At 36.9% G+C, this 21,134-nt stretch overlaps 1 protein-coding gene and 1 long non-coding RNA gene across 7 annotated transcripts in view; one reads left to right on the forward strand and one right to left on the reverse strand.

Annotated features, from left to right (window-relative positions):
• The window catches only part of LOC117419169 (uncharacterized), a 7,096-nt gene extending 290 nt beyond the window's left edge, over window positions 1-6,806 (forward strand). For 2 of the 3 annotated variants that reach the window (XR_004547208.3, XR_009307689.1), the window contains exons 2-5: window positions 4,937-4,994; window positions 6,060-6,082; window positions 6,229-6,255; window positions 6,448-6,806. This is a non-coding gene — a long non-coding RNA (uncharacterized LOC117419169). Of the gene's footprint in view, window positions 1-3,309; window positions 3,462-4,936; window positions 4,995-6,059; window positions 6,083-6,228; window positions 6,256-6,447 lie in introns of those variants that run through there. The other variant, XR_004547202.3, reaches the window with a different exon arrangement.
• A 2,804-nt stretch (window positions 6,807-9,610) lies between these two features.
• On the reverse strand, window positions 9,611-20,034 carry LOC131698645 (zinc finger and BTB domain-containing protein 1-like). Of its 4 annotated transcripts, none has more exons than XM_058991446.1 (3): window positions 19,853-20,034; window positions 15,711-15,774; window positions 9,611-15,229 (listed from the first exon to the last, which is right to left on the reverse strand). In XM_058991446.1, exon 3 carries the CDS (start codon window positions 15,204-15,206, stop codon window positions 13,137-13,139), a length of 2,070 nt encoding a protein of 689 aa, XP_058847429.1. In that variant the 5' UTR covers window positions 15,207-15,229; window positions 15,711-15,774; window positions 19,853-20,034; the 3' UTR covers window positions 9,611-13,136. The 4 variants fall into 4 exon arrangements, with proteins under 4 accessions (XP_058847429.1, XP_058847427.1, XP_058847428.1 ...); XM_058991444.1 differs by having other exon boundaries at window positions 19,726-20,034; XM_058991445.1 differs by lacking the exon at window positions 15,711-15,774.
• Window positions 20,035-21,134: the final 1,100 nt, after the last annotated feature.

Here is a 21,134-nt window from a genome sequence, read left to right on the forward strand (position 1 = left end):
ACAGAACAATGCTGCTTTCTTATAAGAGGCTCTCTGCTGTCCTCCAGTTCATTCAATTGATTTCAAATGTTAGTCCACTTGTCAGAAACACTGGTTTCATTTCAATAATGTTGTCATTTTTCTTAAGTGATTCATTCTAAATCTCAACTTAATTCTGCAAAATCATATTTAGGCAAAGCACTTTAAAAAAAAAAAATTAAAAATCCATAGTTAACAGCCTGCCTGTCCATCTTTAAATGATTATTCTTGAGGCACACTAGGGAGTGATGGGATTGAGTTATTTATCCTGAAAGATAAATTCATACTGGTACTAAGATTAATGAAAGCACATACAGAAAGGAGCTTGACCGTCTTGTCTTTATGAGTGAAATCATTGCAGTTTACATACCGCAGTGGGATGGAAAGCCCTCAAATTGGGTTATCAGTTAGATCTGAAATTCAAAGCTGGAACAGTAAGATCCTCTAACATGTGATCTGATCATGAAAAGAGAACTCCACCTAGTTAGTGTCTGTAAAATGATCATGTTGAATTGTTTTCTCAGTGCTTGTCCAGTTCCTCCAATATATAAAGACCTGGGGCAATTTAGAGACTTGATAAAAGAGCCCTAAATAGCATATTGCTGCTGGGTATGTGGAATATGATGGTAGTTTCTGTGAAGATGTGTGTATAGGTTTTAAACTAGAGTTGCACTGATGATGTCATTATTGAGGTGCAGATCTATTGTCAAGCTTGTTATGAACTTATTATTATTTTTATTTTTTTTGCCAAACTTTATAAGCCAAGATAGGAGGATGTGGAAACACCTACTGTAGTTTTTTCATCATTCAATGGAATGGGTAAAGGGTCATTCTCTTATAGTTTGTCTCAGAGGATTAAGATTTTCATGGTAAGTGATGCCAAGTGCATTCTTGTTGATGCATGTGTTTGAACTGTAGGAGTAGATGCTGTGGACCTTGTTTTGAACTGAACTTGACCGCTGTTCTTCAGTCCATCTCAGCATTTCAAACTGTATAGAAAAACAGCAAAAAAACTACATTTTATTTCAGATGAATACAATTACTCTTACAGACGGTTTTAGATTTGAAAAATCCATAGCACATAAAATATGAATACAAATAAGACTTATAATAATAATAATAGAAAGAACATCTTTAAATGGCTACTGTAAATGACCAAATGATGAAAACAGCAGCACTCTTTAATCATCTCCTATCTTGAGACCTCATTAAAAAAAGATGACGTTGGTCAGAGGATGCACTGTAGAGAGAAGTTAAAATATTTTGCTCATACTTCAATGGTGGATGACATTGCCAGGTGAACCCAGGGCAGAGACAGGCACGCATTAAAATGTAGATCATCTAACTGGGAGATGAAGGCTGCACGGTGCAGCTTCACCTAAATGCAAAACATTCTACAGGGCACTGGTGCTATCATCAAACAGGGGCATTGCAATACCCTTTTCACAAATATTTAACTCATGTACTATTTAAATACTTCATTAACAAAGAAACTGTCGAAGACTCTGGTCTTCTTAAACACCAGTCAATGGTCGTTCCATGATGATCAGCCTTTACTGTATTTTAATCATAAAAGCATATATGTCTATATATTGCATATATGTCTATATATTGCAGTTTATAAATCGCATACGAGAAATCAACCAATCACCATTAAGGTGTCAAAATTCTTGTACATCTTATCTTGTATCAGTGCATAGAAAATACAACTCAATTAAAAAGTGAAAACAATAAAATGACCAGTACCAGCTTTGATTTGCTGTCCTCTCCTTCCAACTGCACAAAATGACTCCTTTGCTGCAGTAAGAGGCTCCCTACACATGATGTACAATGGTAACTTATTATTTATTGTAATGTCTACATTTTCAGAATAAAAGAACAAAAAAACGATTCTTTATGAGGAGGTTGACAGCTGTACTTTCCTGGTTATGCTTTACAACATTTATACCATGCTGCTCTATGCATGACTATATATTTTTTTTAAAGTAAACTTATAACCTGTTTCATGATGTTATATACTTTTTACACAAATATAGCTTTATAATACACAAAAAATGTAAATAAGCAAACCCACTTTTAAAATGTGTTTCTTTGAAGTATATCGACTGAGTTTGAATATCTTTGAATATGCCGTGCCAGGCTTCCACAAAACATTGTTTGTCTAGTTTTTAGAACGAGTTACTGTACTCATCCTCAATCATTTGAACTGCATGTGATAAAAAATGAATAATGACCTCTGTGGTAAACTTTTCATCCTTGCCATGCTGCTCTGAAAGTGAATTTAGAAAACAAACCGCTTATTGAAAAACATCAAAAAAACAGAAGTGAGCTGTGCTTTTAGAAAAGCATTGCCACTTTGACATACCAGTGACTTGAACTCTTGTGTTTGTTAACATTCAAAAGCCAGTTTGCCACAGTAAATGTGCATGGTAACCTTGCAGTTTGCCCAGTTTATTACTTTGCTTTACCATGCTTTCATAATGCATTATTACACTTTGCTGTGCTTTTACTACGGGAAACTTTTATAAGAGCATTGATATTAATGTATTCTATTTATTTTTCCTTATATTCCATTTAATTTTTTGCTTGCTCATGTCACAGTGTGAGGAGAGCTTAATTCTTAAGAATATGTGCAAATGTACTGCATTAAAGGATAAACAGAAAACATGACTGCATAATGCAAAAATATTACTTTTGGAGTGAAGACGTAAAACACTTGATTATATTCCTTGCTGATATATGATTTAACTTTCCATCAGACAATGTTCTTTGTTTATTCTCTTAGAATCATCGCATGTCTGCTTTTTTTTATCTGCTCGAGAGCCTGCTGGTGTTAAAAGTGTTTACTGGAGTTTGAGAATGTGTTCCAAAATGGTCAGAGGTACTGTATATTGCTTCAAAGAGCAACATTTCTCAATTACAGAAAATGATGAAAATTGTGGTCACATTTGCAAATGGTTTTATGGGATCTGATTAGTAGCTGAACATACAAGACTGCTTAACAATTGTAACCACAGCATATGCTCTGTTTCTCCCAACTGGTCCCCTTGCTTCTCAGGCTAAATATCTCACTGCCTTGTGACCAGCGGGCGGCCTCCCTCTTTGACAGACCCTCTGGGAACAAGCGCTGTCTCCCACAACTGAGGTTCATTTTAGGACATCAGCACCACCCACAGAAAGAATGAGAAACTTTATTAGCAAAGAAAAAAACCCCTCATACTCAACTTGTGAGATACATGCCACAATGCTTTGGAGGAAGAAAATTGTATTGCAGGGAGGGTTCAAAAATTGTATTGCACGGCCTAATTGATTTTGCTAGTGACACGTTTACACAAGGGGAGGGCTATTCAAATTCCACAACAACTCTTCAGATGCTCTGCGACATGTATAAATACAAGAGAGAAACCTGGCACAAACTAAATCTAACCAGTTTTCAGGAACAGGTAAGACATCTATCTCATAGCACTTCAGCCACTGTTAGGATTTTTTTTTTTGTATTTTTTACATGATAAGAATGTATTGTCAATTTGTAGCCTGAAGTTTTTTGCATGCAACTCAACTGTTCTATAACTACAAATATAATTTTGTAATACTACTCTGAAATTAGAGTTTGTGATTTGGTATGGGTTCGAAATGTGTGAACTCCAGCAATGAACAGCACTGTTTTTTTCCTGGTCAATTGGTCATGCTGATTTAAGAGACAGTATTGTTTATCAAAGTGTTGATAAATTGGACAGTTTTAATTTAGTTTTAAAAAGTGAATGTGAACATCACAAGGTCTCTTTCATTACAAAAACTAAAGACCACTTTTTATATTTGAAATATATATGATTACAAAACATATGCTTCAGGAAAACCCCTGAGTTTGTACCATATGCAGCTGTCTGAAATCTGGGTGTGGCATGCATCTGAAAGAAAACAAATGTCAAACTCTCAAACACCCCCCATGTAAAACACATCTGCAGATAGTTGTAATATATTAACATACTGTATGTATCATCATATTTCTAATCTATCAATCTATCTATCTATATATATATATATATATATATATATATATATATATATATATATATATATAGTATCAACTATAAGAAATGTATTAACATTTATTTTATTTCCACTGTTGCGTAATGACTAGAAAAATGATCGATGAGTTAAAATGGAACGGTAAACAGAACAATCACTATATGATTAGGCACTGTATATACAGTCCTACTAGTTATTCAATAACTGCTGAATGCTTGAAAACAGCCCAACCTGCATTCACTGTGTCGCAGTCAGTGTTGGGGAGTAATGCATTACTGTAATCTGATTCTATTGTTCAGTAACTTGTACTGTAATGTTTAGTTTTTCATACAGGCAATGAAATGTGTTAACATATTACATTTTATGTGAAAAAGTCACATTTGCAAAAAAAAAGAAAGGAAATCAGAAAGCGCTTCAACAGAGCAAGTCAAACCTTAACCTGAATGCTCTTTTCATATCATCTTGCTAGAAAATGGTGTCAGAGAAGGGAACAAGTGAGTTTGATAGCTGGGTGTTCAAATAATATTTCGAGCTGCAGCCTGACAAAACTAAAGAAAAAGATCTCTGTAAGATGTGAACTGTGCCTGAGAAGTATGTAACTATTTATTTTCAAAGTAATAAGTTACTGTATCTAGTTGCAATTTTGTTCAAGAAACTTTAATTTTAAAAGTAACTTGGTGGCACTGGTGGCAGTACAGAACAGCTCCAGGATATTAGCAGGCAAAATCCAAACACTGAGAGACACCTCCGAACTGCTCTTCTGTTTCAGTTTGGGGGAATTTGTATTGGAGTGGCACATCTATCATACAAATATCCCCTGGCCTGCCCTTGTCTGAATGATATTTAGTCACACTCTAAACATGCCTTTTCTCTTTCTCTTGCTCTGCAGAATACTTCTTTATTTGTGGTAAACCTCAACTAGCAAGTCAAAATGAGTGACGCACCAGGTAGGTGTGAGTTGCCGTCATTTTAGTTTGCCTCACTGAACTTTTAAAGGGGTAGATCTAATGAAATAAATGCATAGCTGTTAGCTGTTGTGCGGTTTCATTCGCTATGTACTGTAGGTCTAACATATACAGTTTTGAAATAAACACGTTATAACCGCGTTGTTGATGCTAAATCATTGGCATACGTTTAAGTACAGACTTGACAATCGTTTTTGGATCAATCCGCGACTATGAACTGGATGAGCATTGATGAGCCGACTGACCTAAATTTGTAAATTATGTTTTTTATAGCAATTTTGTTTGTACTATTATATCTGGTACCACTGGGCAAAGACAGCTCTCAGTTTGGATCCCATACTTTCAGAAAGTCTGTTTCTTTTGAACTTCATAGGTCATTTTTCCTGAGCAGTGTCTTCAGGATAAAAAAAAATGTTTTATACATTTAATATAAAATGTCTTGGAGCAGGATACTAAAGAGGTTTTGTACCATGCAGACTTTGCTTGTACCTTCACTCCATGAGCACTAACACTCAAGTGTTGTTTCGGAAAATGGTGGATAGTCTTAAAAAAACACAAGGTGTGGCTTTAAAGCCTCTAAAGAAGATGAGGCTACATGCTTCAAGCACTGAGAGAGACCCAACCCTCCCAGTCTCTTATATTCACATCAAAAAGTTTTAAAATGATTATGAATGAAGTGAATGGCAATCATGTGGTTTCAACGTGTGTTGATCGGCCATTATATCGGTAGTGTGGCTAGGAATCATCACACTATACTTAGAAATACTATATTTTTTTCATTTTGATTCCTTGCTGGTGTCTATAACTCCTAGTTTCAAATATTACTGTCACTATCAGAAAAGAGAACCACTGTGATGTAGTGCACTGGTGCATAGTGTGTAAATATTGTTATACAAGCCTGCATCCTTATCAGACTACTGAAGACCATTTTGGTGATTAATTTAAAAAGTAAATAAACACATGTATCATACAGGTACTTGAATATATTAGTTTTTTTTTTTTTTTTTTAAAGAATGTTAATTGCGTCTCTCACTTTTGTATTTACAGAACTCCCAAAAGCGGAACAAATAGTAAGACGATTTAAAAAATCTTTGTGCAGATTGTTTGTTATTTTTTTTTTTTGTCACAAGCATCTAATCGTGTCTGTCTCACTGCATCATTACACACATCTTCTTTTCTTTAATGCTAACAACTTTTCTTATTTTTTTCTTCAAAGAAGAAGGAGGAAAGTCATGACAAAAAGGTAATTTTCTTTGTTATCTGTATACAGGACATGAAAAAAAAAAACAATAGCTGTCTACAGTAAAACAAAGGAGTTTTAAGTCTGGAGTAAATGCTTGGAAAATACAGCCATTAATGTATTCCTGTTTTACCCTGGCATTGTTATGAAGTGGGTGTGCATTATTCTTGATTCCCTATTTTTATGCTTTTATAGGAGGGAAAAGGAGAGCACGGACATGGGCCTGGTGAGCACAAACACGGGAGTGGTGAACACAAACATGAGCACGGGGTAGGGGGACACGATCATAGTGAACAGGGAAAGGGAAAAGGATGCTGCAAAGACTAATGAAGACAGCAGGAATAAACCACCCCACTGCACCCCTACACTCAACAATGCACTCTCTGTATCTGCCTCCTCTCAATACTTCACAACTTTGGTCACCAAAACTGAATTGAAATGGCATGTTTAAAAAGAAAAATAATAAATATTTAACTATGGCTGGTGTAACGGTACAATAAACTTCATAGATCCTTATGTTAAAAATAAAAGAATCCGCTGTGCTTTTTTCTGAAGGTTTTTTTTTTTTTTCATTTTTGCATTTATGCACCACATTTTAAAATAGTGATATGTATTTCCACTCCACCTGCTGGTAATTTAACAAAATGACTCGCTGGCATTACTTACTTCAAGAAGGAACAAAGCATGTAAATCTTCCCAATCCAGTCTCAATCCCAATCTGAATGCTCTATTTATACTCAAGAGGATTGGCTATTTATTGTAACATGACAAGTGTGTTCAAAGCACCTACAGTAACTGTTGAATAGCAGTGGCAGATAAAAACTGCATAAAACATGGCAAATCACAACAATGTGTGGAAATGATTTTGTCTTAATTAGTGGGTAGATGTTGTTGCCTTATTGTACCAATCTGCAATTGTACTTTCATACTTTTTCCCCCGTTATTCAAATCAAGCCAATATTCAAATCAAGCCAACATATCATTCACAAGTTACTGTATAAGCATCACATGCTTTCTCAGAAACAAACATACACATATCTATACAAGAAAACACATAACAACAGTGCATGCTTTGAAATGTAATAATCTCAAAATTGTCAGCTCATTTTACAGTTCAGTGGTATTAATTATCTCTTCAAAAACGTGGTAGTGTCGGTCTGTTAGGATATTGTCTCCACATTTCATAATGGGGTGGTGAAAGGCTACATAACATGATTAAAAATCCTTATTGGACATGTGTAAAATTCTTGAATGCATTGCTTCTTGGATAAGTTTAACCTCATTCTACACCTAAAAGCCAGTTAACTAATTAAACGTCCTGGTTTACATCCAGCTGCCACAATATCAATCAATCAATATTTATTTTATATAGCGCCTATCATAGTGGACCACCATCACAAAGTGCTTTACAAGATAGTGAGGAGCAAAGCATAATACATTAAATACAGGGCACAATACATTAAATACAAACAGTAAAAAACAATGCAAATACATTAAATACAGGCATACGACATTAAATAAAAGGCTAGGATGTGAATTCTAAACATTGTGGATGCGTGTGTCATATAGAATCATACGAATAAGATGGAGTGAAAAACCGGAAATAGCAATTTAGACAACAGTTAGTAACAGATATCAGGCTTAAAGAGCATTGAAAGCAAGAGAGAATAAGTGGGTCTTGAGAGTTGATTTGAAGCGAGCGACTGTGGGAGCACACACACTAAAGCTGGGAGAGAGTTTCAGAGAGTAGGGGCCATGAAGCTAAAACCCGTTAAAATAAGGGTTGGAATGCAATAATGGAGCAACAAGGTGGGTATCTGGTGCAGCAATACAACACACAGAACCACAGGCCACATAATTACCAGCATGCAGCATCGCACACTACAGTGGACCCTACTGGCCAGGAGCCTGGTGAGCTCAGATGGACCCTTCAGGGCTGTTAGCACACTGACATCCACTCTCAAGATCCTGGATGTAGAAGAGGAATGTATCTTGTTTGTGGGATCAGAAGACTCCCAATGAACCTTCAGTTCTCCTGAGAAATCACAAGACCTTTCAAATCACGAGATAGTTCCATAGCAACAGTAATATTAAGCAAGTGGAGCCAGCAGTGTTGAAAGGCCACTGAATCATGTGGTTTCTTTGGAATCATGAAATCCTCAAAAGGAGCAGACAGAGGGGAAATTATTTCGAAATTCATAAAAAAAGTAAGGGAAAGGTGGCGAAACAAAATAAAATGACATTTGAATCGGTAAAGTTTGTTAACCCATTGAGGCTCATTATTGGTAGCAGACCATTTGCCCCACTGCAAGTACATTATAACCTTGCTTTAAGGTCTTAGTAAAAAGGCCACCTTACAATTAAGAGCACTTTTTTTACCACTCACCATTGGTAACCATATAAGCCACCTTCAATATTAAAGCTATCCATGTATTAGTAATTAGGCCTTCATCAGTTGTCCCCAACATAGCAAACCACTTTCGAAGAACATTGCTGTAAACAATAAAATTAAAGTCACGATGGAGCATGGTACTAAGCAACTTTATCACAGTACAAAGCACAGGTAATTGCAAATAAATCCTGTTTTAGCCTGAGATTTTACAGTATTCTAAAACTGTAGCACAGATTAGTAAATGTGATAGGTTTTTGGCTCACAGCTGGCTTGAAAAGTGAAACTTCTAAAAAAAACCTGAAATATTTAAATCAACTCATAGCTGACAATATGCCCTTTGCTGAATTCGTATTCATTTGACACTTGTCTAAGAAATATCTGTAGCATTGTACCTAAAACATTTCATTTATTTTTAAATTACATTTCTTGAATTTCAGTGACCTATTTTTCCTATCACAACTGAAGCTATTGGTACAAGTACTTGCTGCCATTTTATTAAAAAAACCAACAAAAAAGTCTGAAGTTTCTGACCAGCTGCGACTTCGGTAAGAGGTACCGGGTTCTTGGTCTGACATAATTACATGAATACTGAAGGCCTCAGAAGGCCTTATGTTATGCAGCTGCACTTGAAGCCTTAATTTGCATTAACTGCATAAAATGGCCATTGTTCGTTGCAAATTGGGACTCGAATATCCCAAAATGTTTTTAGAAAATCCAAATGTAGCATTTTCACAGGTACATACAATACTTCTTGGTGAATGACATCCTCCATTTTGGAGAGATACACAGTGGTGGTACAGTACCGCTGTTTACGGCTGCTACTCTTGTCATTTCAGTGCTGCATGAAGTTTCGAGGGTGGTGTCCCGTTGGTACAGGGCCATGCATCGATTATACTTTATTAAGTATTTTAGATTTCAGCATAGATATTACAAAATGTAAAAAATATATAAACAGGAAACTGAGGGCACTTTTCAACTGAAATCTTTATTGACATTTTTCAATCAAATTGCATTTTCGCAATAATTTACAGTAATATTATTATTATTATTTGTTTATTTAGCAGATGCCTTTATCCAAGGCGACTTACAGAGACTAGGGCGTGTGAACTATGCATCAGCTGCAGAGTCACTTACAACTACGTCTCACCCGAAAGACGGAGCACAAGGAGGTTAAGTGACTTGCTCAGGGTCACACAATGAGTCAGTGGCTGAGGTGGGATTTTAACCAGGGACCTCCTGGTTACAAGCCCTTTTCTTTAACCACTGGACCACACTATGTAAGTGCATAGCAACACCTTGAAACTTCCAATATATAGTGAGTTTTTAGAACATTCAAAAGGTTAGTGGGTCTAATATTAAAAATTACATTTGAGTGTTCTAATAATTAGTTGGTCATTCTCAATCTGCTTCCACAGCAAAGAAACCTACAAGCATAGATGGTTTAAAAGTTGCAAAGCAGTTTTCTTTTAGAGTTTTGGTTTGTTTTTTTTATTAATATAAATAATTTAATCTGGTCTGGATATGTCTTTCTTGGCGGCCATGTCCAGAATATTTTACTAGCCTCTGTAAGAGTTTGTAAGTACAGTAACACTTACAAACCAGTACTAACCATGTTTATAATTATTTGTACCTCTTGCTATTTCCAGAATTACGTATATCCTTGCTGGGGGATATAGAGGAGGTGGGCATACATACATAGTATATCACAGTTTTGCATATCAAGAGAATGGCTTGTCTTACTTTAATACTTGCAAAGGACCTTAATTAGTTCCAAGTTATTAACTGCCTTAAACCTCAGGGTATGCAGAGGCTGTCAGTATTTACATATATTATTATTATTATTATTTGTTTATTTAGCAGACGCCTTTATCCAAGGCGACTTACAGAGACTAGGGTGTGTGAACTATGCATCAGCTGCAGAGTTACTTACAATTACGTCTCACCCGAAAAACGGAGCACAAGGAGGTTAAGTAACTTGCTCAAGGTCACACAATGAGTCAGTGGCTGAGGTGGGATTTGAACCTGGGACCTTCTGGTTACAAGCCCTTGTCTTTAACCACTGGACCACACAGCCTCAAATATCTAAAGAACCACTCATCCAGTTATTATGATGAAAAGAACGATTATCAAAATGTGGGGAGACTGTATGTGAAGGCTTATATATATTTTTTTACATGTGCACACAGTGGACTTAGGTCATGGTAGTGTAGTTTTTTCCTGTTACTAATATTGTATCTACAGCCATGCTGTCACCGACACACATTTCAACACCAGCAACATTATCACTAAAAGACTTTCATCACAATGAAAGGGGGTCAGCGTTGAGGTTAAGAAGAGAACAGAATTTAAAGCATTGGTTATTAGCACTGCTAGGTTGTTTCCTTGCACAACAACTTTCTTGCAAGTGGTTTTTTTTTTTTCTGAGTCTTTATTTTAACTTTGATGAAGCTCATTCATCCGGCCCCCATGCTACAGATTCACTTACTTTACTCCATTTTTTAATAAGGATTCAATTTACAAAACTAGACATAAGCAAAATAAATTCACAGCAAAATGACAAGGAACCTGTGATAAATTTGTTTTTGTTAATGAGGACATTTGTTTTGTTTGGTTATTAAGTGGGATGACATTCAACCACAATATTCATTTATTTGACCTCTTTAGCAGGCTTCAGCATCACATTTAATAGTTGACATTATGGCCTTCATAGAAAATAATTATTGACGCTTGTCTACACCTCTTAAGGCCTTATTGGAAACAATCTTTTGCCCATGATCACAAGAATCTCCCCCATGACCAATATCGTCTAACGTCATTTGGTTTCATAACATAAATACATCTCTGTATACATCACTAAAATACAATTTAGTATATATTTGATATGAAGTGTAAACAACCAACCCAGAAAAATAAAACTACTATTTATAAAAAAGAGAAATCCTCCTCAGACATAGTGTATAATAAACCAGAATATTGTGGTCTATATCTTCTCCTTTTGCTGTAACATGTCCCTGTCTGTGCTGTTGCCACCCAAATATATCCTTGAGAACAAAGAGCTTACATCTCATTGGCACTCTTAAAATAATTCTATAAACAGGAAAAATAATGACAATTGTAATAAACAAGTGCTGCGTTGGCTTGCATACGTACAGCTATAGCCAAAAATTTTAGGATTTAGACAACATTATTTCACAAGTAAATGTACCAGTGGGGCCTCACAAAATATACTTGACAACAATGTAAAGATTGTTTTATAATGCAGACAAGCTGTTTTGAGGAAATAGCTACAAGTATATTTCCTTTCTAAGTTTTAAAATAAAAAGTTACCAAAAAACACTAAAGCAAATGCAGCTCAACAGCAGAAAATTTGTTTGGACTTCCCTAAGGGGAGTTTATTATGTTTATCTTCTTTAGATCGCTGTTGTTTCCTTATATGAATTTAAATATGGATGTCAATTACATGAATTAATTTTGTTTCAAAGAAATTTAACAGCTTAAACATCAAAGTATGTGAAATATTTTCAATTTTTTGACCTGTACCAAGTATTAGACTGCACATTTAAATACAAAATATTGTGTACTTTTTCCCCTACTAGGGATGTGCAATAAATCCTACTACTATGCCTGTGAAATATCAATCAAAGCAGTTTGATTCTACAGTGTCAGAGGGCTACATATGCATTCACCAATTTCAATATCATACAAGTGTTCTGTTTACATTCTTATCATCTCACCAGCACCATATACACATTTCCCACAGGGACAAAATATTAAATAACTGTAAAAGTGAGCACATCACAAATGAATATATAGTATTATATACAGTACAAACACAAATTATGGAAACAACAAATTATTTACAGAACGACTGGGGGTGGCAATTGTATTGCCCATTCTTTCTCACTCAGACCCTTTACTTACTCAACAGTCTATTGATCAAGACATTATACACGTAGATCATATTTAGGGTAACACAGACTGCTTATTAAAATATTTTGTATATTTTTAGAGAGGAGATTATCTATTCAGGGATACATAGATATTTAGTGAGCAAGTAGCCGAAGTAAAAGTTATCCGGCAACCAGCTCGCTATCCCCAGTTGGAACATTTTGGGGTACTATTATACTTGTGAGATGAATTGTTCATTAAAATCTTTTGCATACGTTTTAAAGAGGAGATGATTCTCTATTCAGATACCAAGGTAAGTAAGGGGTCTGGGGGTAAGTATGGAAAAATGGGCAATGCAATCACCACCTCTAGTCTTGCTGTAAATCATTTCTTGTTTCCATCATTTGTGAAGACTGAAATGTTACATTTTAGAACTATATCAAAGCTTCTGGCACAAAACCCTCTACTTAAATGCCATGAATCCAAAGATCCTCTCCGTATTACAATATGCCTAAAATAGAATTTTTGTTGGTGTATTTTTTAGGATTATAATACATCTTTTTACATCTATGGCTTCTACATCCAACACATGACTCTTTCTCTATCATAATTTGTGTTTAGAGTTATAGTGGATTCTCATGTCTTTCCTCAATCTGAACTTCTCCCCACAAACCCCACAAATGTACAAATGCACATCCATGTGCTGCTCTAGTTGATCACTGTTGGAGAATATCTGGAAGCACACCTGGCATATAGTCTCCCCGGCAGACAGGTGGGAGATCATGTGTCGCACGTGATCATGCTTAAGGAAAGTCCCCTGATCGCAGACAGGGCAAATGTACCTGGCCATGCCTTTGTGCATATCGTTGTGCAGCCGCAGCTGCCGTTCTCGTAAGAACTGCTTCCCACATGTCACGCAGGAGAACTGCTTCTGCTTGGTGTGAACTGTATAGTGTTCCCGAAGGTGACAGCGCTGGTAAAACCCCTTCCCACAGATGCTGCAGAAATGCTTCCGCCTGTGGTCTTGTTCCCTTTGCTCTGCCAAGGTGCTTTTGAACATGTTTTGCTTTGCGCACTTGGCCATGTGGTCTACTACTAACTTCTCGTTCTCGAAACGCAGACTGCAGTGTGGGCAACGGAAGGTGAAACAAGCGTCCTTGTACATCTGGCAAGACCTGGCGACATCACTCTCGAACTGTACATCGCTTTCTGATAGGCCTTCGTCCAATAACTGTTTCTCCTCGTCGACTGACTCATCTCCTATGCCGTCGGTTTCCAAATCAGTTGTTTCCCCACATCTCTGTGCGTGTTCTTGTAACTGCTGGCCTTTGATTAATATTTGGCCACACTTACCGCAAGCACAAATATGTCCCATATGACTTGATATATAATGGGAAGACTGGTCTTCCTCTGTTAAAGATATCCCACATAGCTCGCAAGTGATATACACAGTGTCCAGCCTTTCCTCTTTTATGGCTTTGGTTAAAGTGCCTTTATTGTTTCGTTTTCCCAAATGAATCTCGAAAGAACCCTTACTGTTCTCCTTCCCAGACATGGCTGCTTCATCATCTTTAACATGAAAAACTGACTCTTTTACCCCATCCTCATATACATCGCTCAGAACACAATTGTCCACACTGTTATCACTAACCTGGACCACTTTAATGCCGTTTAGCTCTAAAGCAGAACTTTCCTCTGGCTCAATTTTGATAATGGTGGCATTCCTTGTTGCAGGCTGTTTACAGTCTACCCCCACTGTTTTGATCACAGTTTCGTTATTAAAGCTTTCGGTATCCGATTTCTGCTCGGGCCAGTCTGTGTCCATTTTGCAAACGTCGTTCTGGTCCTCCGATGACTCGGAGACGGAGCTTTCAGTCTTACTAAATCCGTTGTCTCTTCCAGCGCTCTGTTTGGGTGCCTGAAATGCCTTTCTGTTAGTGCAGGTCAGGATATGTTCAATTAATAGTTTTTCACAGCTGAACACAAACCCACAATCATCGCAGGTGTACGTTCTTCCAAAACGTGGGCGTTCTTTAATGTGTGAAACTTTACTGCAGGGTTTCTTGCGCAGGTCACATGGCTGTTCAGAAACAGTGTCTACATTAGACATAACACGAGACACCAGGATATCGTCAGGCTGCCTGTTGCTGCTGCTGCTGCTACTACTACTACTACTACTACTTTGCACAGCTGGTGTTGAGCTGGTGGCTTGCTGCAACCTTTCAGCTTCTACAACGCTGCCGGTCTTCTGTTCATACATACGGACGCCGAATATCATTTTACTGCTACTCAAAGAAGAAGTCAGATTTGTACGACTGACATCTTTAAGGTCCTCCAGAGATTCTGGAATATAATACATCTGCAAATAAACCATAGCAGCTTTGAGTTCCTCAAACTCGTATGGGCCCACGGAGATTCTCCCAAGGTACATAAGCTGAAGAATGAGATCAAAACATTCTGCACTAATCTGCAAGTTGCTGAGATTCAGACGGGTCGCAACTGGCTGGTCTTTGATAAACATCATTCGGAAATAGGAGCTGCAGGCTGCCAGGACCGCCCTGTGTGCCCGGAAGTAAATGTCTCCAATGGCAATACAGCAGTCACACAGGAAGCCCCATTCTCTCTGGTTATTCAGCTGCTGAAGGACATGGTCACTGTGGCTGGGCCTGGGCATTGTGTATAGTGAGAGGATGTATCCTAAGAGAGAGAAAACAAACAAAAATAACAAATATTTGCTTTAGTCTTGATACATTAGAAAAAAGTTGTATTTTGCAAAATGTTAACATTTTTGAACTCGTATTGCTTGAACTGTATACCACAAAAATGTGAAAATGTTCCAGTTTCAATTTGTTAATCTTCATTAAACTGAGCCTGACTGAGTGGGTGGAATCTGAGAGCCTGCAAGTCTGATATCAATCACATGTTACAACCTGTCTCATCTGCATAGTTCATTACTAAGATGTTTAGCAGGGCTCAGGTCTAACTTACAAACAGAAAGACCTGTAGTGATTTGGTCCTGTAAGTCTTTCTGATTCACCCCCTAGGTGCTTATTGGAGAATTGTAATTGTACCTATAAAATTGGCAGGTTGTACATAATTGACATCCAAATCACAAGCTCTCAGCTTCATTCAGACACACTTTTTGCTGCTGGTCAGATAGAAAGACCAAAAGTCTCACCTCATTAAGCACCAAGGCCTCTACAGCTTGTTGGACAAGCTTTCATGAAGAAGCTGAGTTGACTCTGAAAGGTGAGTAATGTATTAGGGTATTTTAGACGCTCACCATAAATATTCACTGAGAAGTTCAATCCCTTGTGTAACAGTCTGAATAAATTAAACCAATTCTACTGTAAAGAAGTTTTCCTCTCATTTGTTTAGTAAAGGTCATACAAGCGTTTTCAGCTATTTACTAGAATCACACAAATAAAGAATATTGGAATGAAAAATCCACATTTCTCCCCATACTTAGGCATTTTAAATACTATTAGATATGTTGGGAAACATAACCTTTATACATAAAAGTATATCATTATAAAATTAATAGAATGTAAAAAATTGAGTTACTGAAATCCACTTTAAGAAACTACTTGTGCGTCTACTGAACCAAATATATATATATATATATATATATATATATATATATATATATATATATATATATATATATATATATGTGTGTGTGTGTGTGTGTGTGTATATATATATATATATTTTATGATCACAGCATTTTACACATCAGTTTAATAAACAAATTCTTCTTTATAAAATGCTGCACATATTAACACTCCCCTCCCCCCCTTTTTTTCAAAAAGCCATCTGAACACAAACAAACAAATGAAGCATATCTGCTGAAACCCTTCCTGATGTACTGTAATACTAACTCTTACCTTAGGGCTGGGAGAAGCATTTACACTGTCACAAGAGAGGATGAGTAATCATCAAACCGAAATGCATGCAAAATGCGGTGTGTTCCTCCCTTCCCTGGTCCCACTCCATTCCAGAGCACAGTAAGCAATTGCCATGTCTGCTACTGTACTACCACAAGTACAGCAATTACTGGAGACAGTACAGTGCTTTTCATGAAAACTAATTCCACTGGTGCAAACTACCCGACTGACAAAAACCATTGCTACTAAAGAATTTAAAAAAAAAAAGATATTTACAGCCCTTGAAATAAGCTTTACAATGATACCAATGTTATTTGTCTAGGTTATTCCCCGCTCGCTCGCTTGTTTGGTGCTCCCGTTGGTGAAGGATGATTGTAAATCTTCACAGAGACAGATTTGTTAAAAGTGCCTAAAAACCATGAATTGTGGGTGTTGTCAAGTGATTGAAAACAAGACCTTTTGTGTTTGAAAGTGTTCTCAGGGTGCACAGGAGTCAAATATGGGTCAAAGGTTAAGTATAATCGACTAGACCAGTGGTTTTCAACCTTTTCATCTCAAGTACCAGTGTTTCCAGCAGGGACCAGCAAGAGCGTAACACGTAACTATGTGCAATCTTAAACTGCTGTTGTAAAACCGAGACCTGCCCCATTACAAACAGGTTTGTTGTGTCTGTACTAACTTGTTTGTTGCCTCATTGTGCTGAATGGTTAATCTATACAGCTGATGACTGCAATGAACTCTGCATGTTTATATTTTTAATATTTTGTAAGTTGTGTGTAGCTTTAATATGGGAAATAGCATGCTGCAGCTCCCATGCTCAGTGTTAGTGAACTGAAGTCCTGATCTAACAGCATGTAACACAGACAGCTCTGCAATACACAAACCTTAAGTGTATTTTTATTTGTTGCTGTTCTTGTTCTACGTTTCTTAAATGCAACTGTTCATTTTAATCTACTTTTTTACATAATAACTAACACAAGTTTGGTCACCGTCACAACTGTTGCAAGAGACTGGGGTTCCGTATTTTGCTGGTGTTAATATACCTCTGAATTTACAAGCATTTTTATTCGATCGGTGTTCATGTATCCCAGAGCTGGCTGCGCTTGCTGCTCTTTGTTTTACGTCACACGCTGCTAGAGAAACGCCTTCCCAGAGCTTGCTGTTCGTGGCTGCTCTCTGTTTGACATCACGTTGCTACTATTATTATTTATTTCTCAAGTAACACCTCCTCCAAACCTTTGGGAAACTTACCAGCAACATCACCAATTTTACTCTAGTTGCACAATTAATGACTTATTCTATTTGTTTCATGTATATAATTAAACGTAATTACATTTAATTATTACTATTTTATATTGATTAATTCATGTATTTATGTGGGTAACACTTTAAAATAAGTATCTGTAATTCATGATGACTAGACTTCTAATTCTAATAATTTAATTCCGTGTCTGCAATTCATTATGAATTACATACGAACAGACACTTATTTTAAAGTGTTACCATTTATTTAATACAGCGTTGACAAGGCTGTTCATCGTTCTTTGCATAAAGATAACATGTCGTTCCCCTCCACTAACAAGGGGGCAGTAGTAGTTTTAGTTTTACGATTGGCAGGTCACTCATGATCTCTGCACCGTCTCTTTGGTTCACAGCCGCAGCCCACCTCCCGCAGCATCTTTTCAGAGCAGAGCTCTGCTATGCAGAATCTGCACAGATTTCAGCGGGTGGAACTTAGTGACGTCACGCAGCAGCCCTCGAAGAACGCACAGCTGTGCAGAACTGCGGAAATCTGCGTTATAAGAACACGACCTTGCTTTTAAAGGGAGATGCAGCATTTTTGTGCCTAACGCCTAAAAACAGTCGTCAAAAGTATTTTTTGTTGTTGCATTTGTAACCATTTTAACCGCAGTCTGTCGTCCTGCATCATAATTTCTCATTTCTCTGTGATTCAGTGGTACAGATAGATTCATTACGATGGTGCAATTGAGGGGGCATTGTGTTTTGAGACATATCGTCATAAAGAACTGTCGGTGCGTACCAGTTGCAAGCCTGTCGCGTACCAGTAAGGTCACTGGCGTCACAAAGCCACGCACCCCCTACTTGTAGCAGCAGGAGATTATAAAAATCTTCAAGCTCTGCTGTGGTTATATGAATAAAAACTTAAATTCATCTTCCAGGTTATGTTTGCGTAACGGCCTTAACACAAGTAAACCCTACTAAACGGCAAACCGATTAAAAAATAGAAAAATACAACAAAACATTTTTGGGACACTACGCCTTTAAATAACGACAGGTCATTATAGAACACGCCTTTTCAAAATGTTCTATATACCCCGTTGGCATTCGAGATCTGTCAATAGAATACTGAAACAAAACTGAATTTAATGTACATTTCACATCACAAGCATATTTAGAAAAGAGTGAACTGTAGAATGTGCAATAACCGTTTCTCTTTGTGTTGCTGTAACACGTCAGAATAAATACAAAATAAATATACTGCACATTGATCCCATCTGTAATAGAAACACATTGCTTAGTAGTTTCCAAAATGTACACAAATGCCGGAGAAACATCTTTGGGATTATGTTATATATATTTGCAGAGTACACGAGTCAATACCTGTAATATATTCAGACGTCGCATTGGCAGGGCGTGTGTATTGCACTCGATTTGTTTATTATGTGTGCGCCTTAAATCTGCCCAACTGGAACAAACCACTCAATGAAACACGCGTGCTTTTATATAATTATATATAAAAAGCGGATACTGTAACACATTCATTTAAGAAGTACTACTACTAAAATTCAGAAATGTCTCGGTACGCAACATACTGAATCATTCACTAGAGTAAAAATACATGCAGCGGTGAACAGCCACAACTGTCACTATATACCACTGTCTGTGAAAACGATATATTATATAAAACTTAATTTCAAACTTTATTTCTGGTAGCTGTCAATTTAAAAGTGGGGTTGCTGTCCCGCCTACGCACAATTTATTGGCCTATTTCTAGAATCATGCGGGTTGTGTGGCTGTCAATCATACCGCACTGAAAAGCCATTAAAAGTGTACAGCTAATAATGGTGTTGAGCCTTTCTTTTTTTCAGAATTCACGTTACAAATACTCATTCGATCTCTAAATAAAACGCAGTTATCGAATGGATGCAAGAAAGATAGAAAATGCTGACAGTTTAGAGATTCACGCATCGCCACCCCCGCGCTACTTCCCGCATTCACGTACATAAAAAAAAACAACAGGAATAATGTTTCTAAAAAGCTGATGTGATCCCACGTACTACTTACCAACCGAAATGGTTGCTGAGGTGAAATTAGTATTATTCCAACTACGCCACTGTTTTGTGAGAGTTTTAAATCTTCTTGTTTTAGCCCACGGTAAAGTTGTGGCGAGAATAATTGCTGAAAGACTAACCCCTACTGCAGCACGGATGAAAGAACTTCCGCACAGCCGCGTTCTGCAAACATCACCGCATTGAGGCTGCTGAAGACCAGCCCTGCTCACGCAATTCCACTCCTCCTGCAGCAGCCTGGAGATCTCCAACAAGAACGGGTCTCCCAAGCCCACCGGAACCTGAGAAATGCACGTGTGTGTTTGTGATCCAAATGCAAGCAAATAAGTAGCAATAATTAATAAAACAAAACGTTACTCTAAAGTATCCAGTGTTTGCAACTCATTTCTAATTTATTCACAGTGAGTCTCATTAATACATTTACTTTTAATGTAGCCAGAAACGTTTGCATTTTTTTCTCAATGTCTGCATTTTTTATTATTATTGAAACCGCGGTTTTATAATTCACGTTGGTGCAAATGAATCTGTGTTGTAACTGTTTCTTTTTACTTCTCAAGGAGCCACTACCTTTTCAACCAGTATTCATCTTGAGATTTACAAGGCTGTCATAAAACAGCCTTTTTAAGACACATATAGCAATATCGTGGCTCTTAAAGCGTGTTTTTTCTTTTGCTCGTTTTTGTTTTGATTGTTTATTTCTCTGTTGCTGTGTTTAACTTGTCTTTCGCTCATATCTTATTAGATCACAGTACAAGCTTCCCTGTATCCACTATCCTTATGCTGTTTATTACATTCTTCCATAGTCTAGCCTTCTCTGCACTCATTCTCACAGGAAAGCAGATCTTGTTGACAGTTCAGTATTTTCTGTCTGCAGTCACCGGTTATAGATGACAGCTTTGAGCTCTGCTATTGTCCAGTAAACAAAAACTTGAAATTATTAAATTTGGTGGGCTACAAATATAAGGCAACAATTGTCTTCCAATAAGAAAAAACTAGGCACAACTATTTTTCAAACTATACACGGTAGCTTTAATAGTATCTTTGCAGTGCACACACAGTATGAGCTTTGACTGACAGACAGGAGTAATTTCACACCTTCAGTCACTGCTAAACCAAGCTGGAACTAGACAGCGAACCTGAAAGTGAATGGTGTGATATTTCATTGTCAGTTTAATCTGCTAAATTTAAGAGTAACATTATATATATATATATATATATATATATATATATATATATATATATATATATATTAGCTCAAAGAGGGTAGTTATTTATTATTATTATTATTTATTTATTTCTTAGCCGACGCCCTTATCCAGGGCGACTTACAACTGTTACAAGATATCACATTATTTTTACATACAATTACCCATTTATACAGTTGGGTTTTTACTGGAGCAATCT

The sequence above is a fragment of the Acipenser ruthenus genome, chromosome 18 (assembly GCF_902713425.1).
Source record: "Acipenser ruthenus chromosome 18, fAciRut3.2 maternal haplotype, whole genome shotgun sequence".
NCBI classification, from domain to species: Eukaryota; Metazoa; Chordata; class Actinopteri; order Acipenseriformes; family Acipenseridae; genus Acipenser; species Acipenser ruthenus.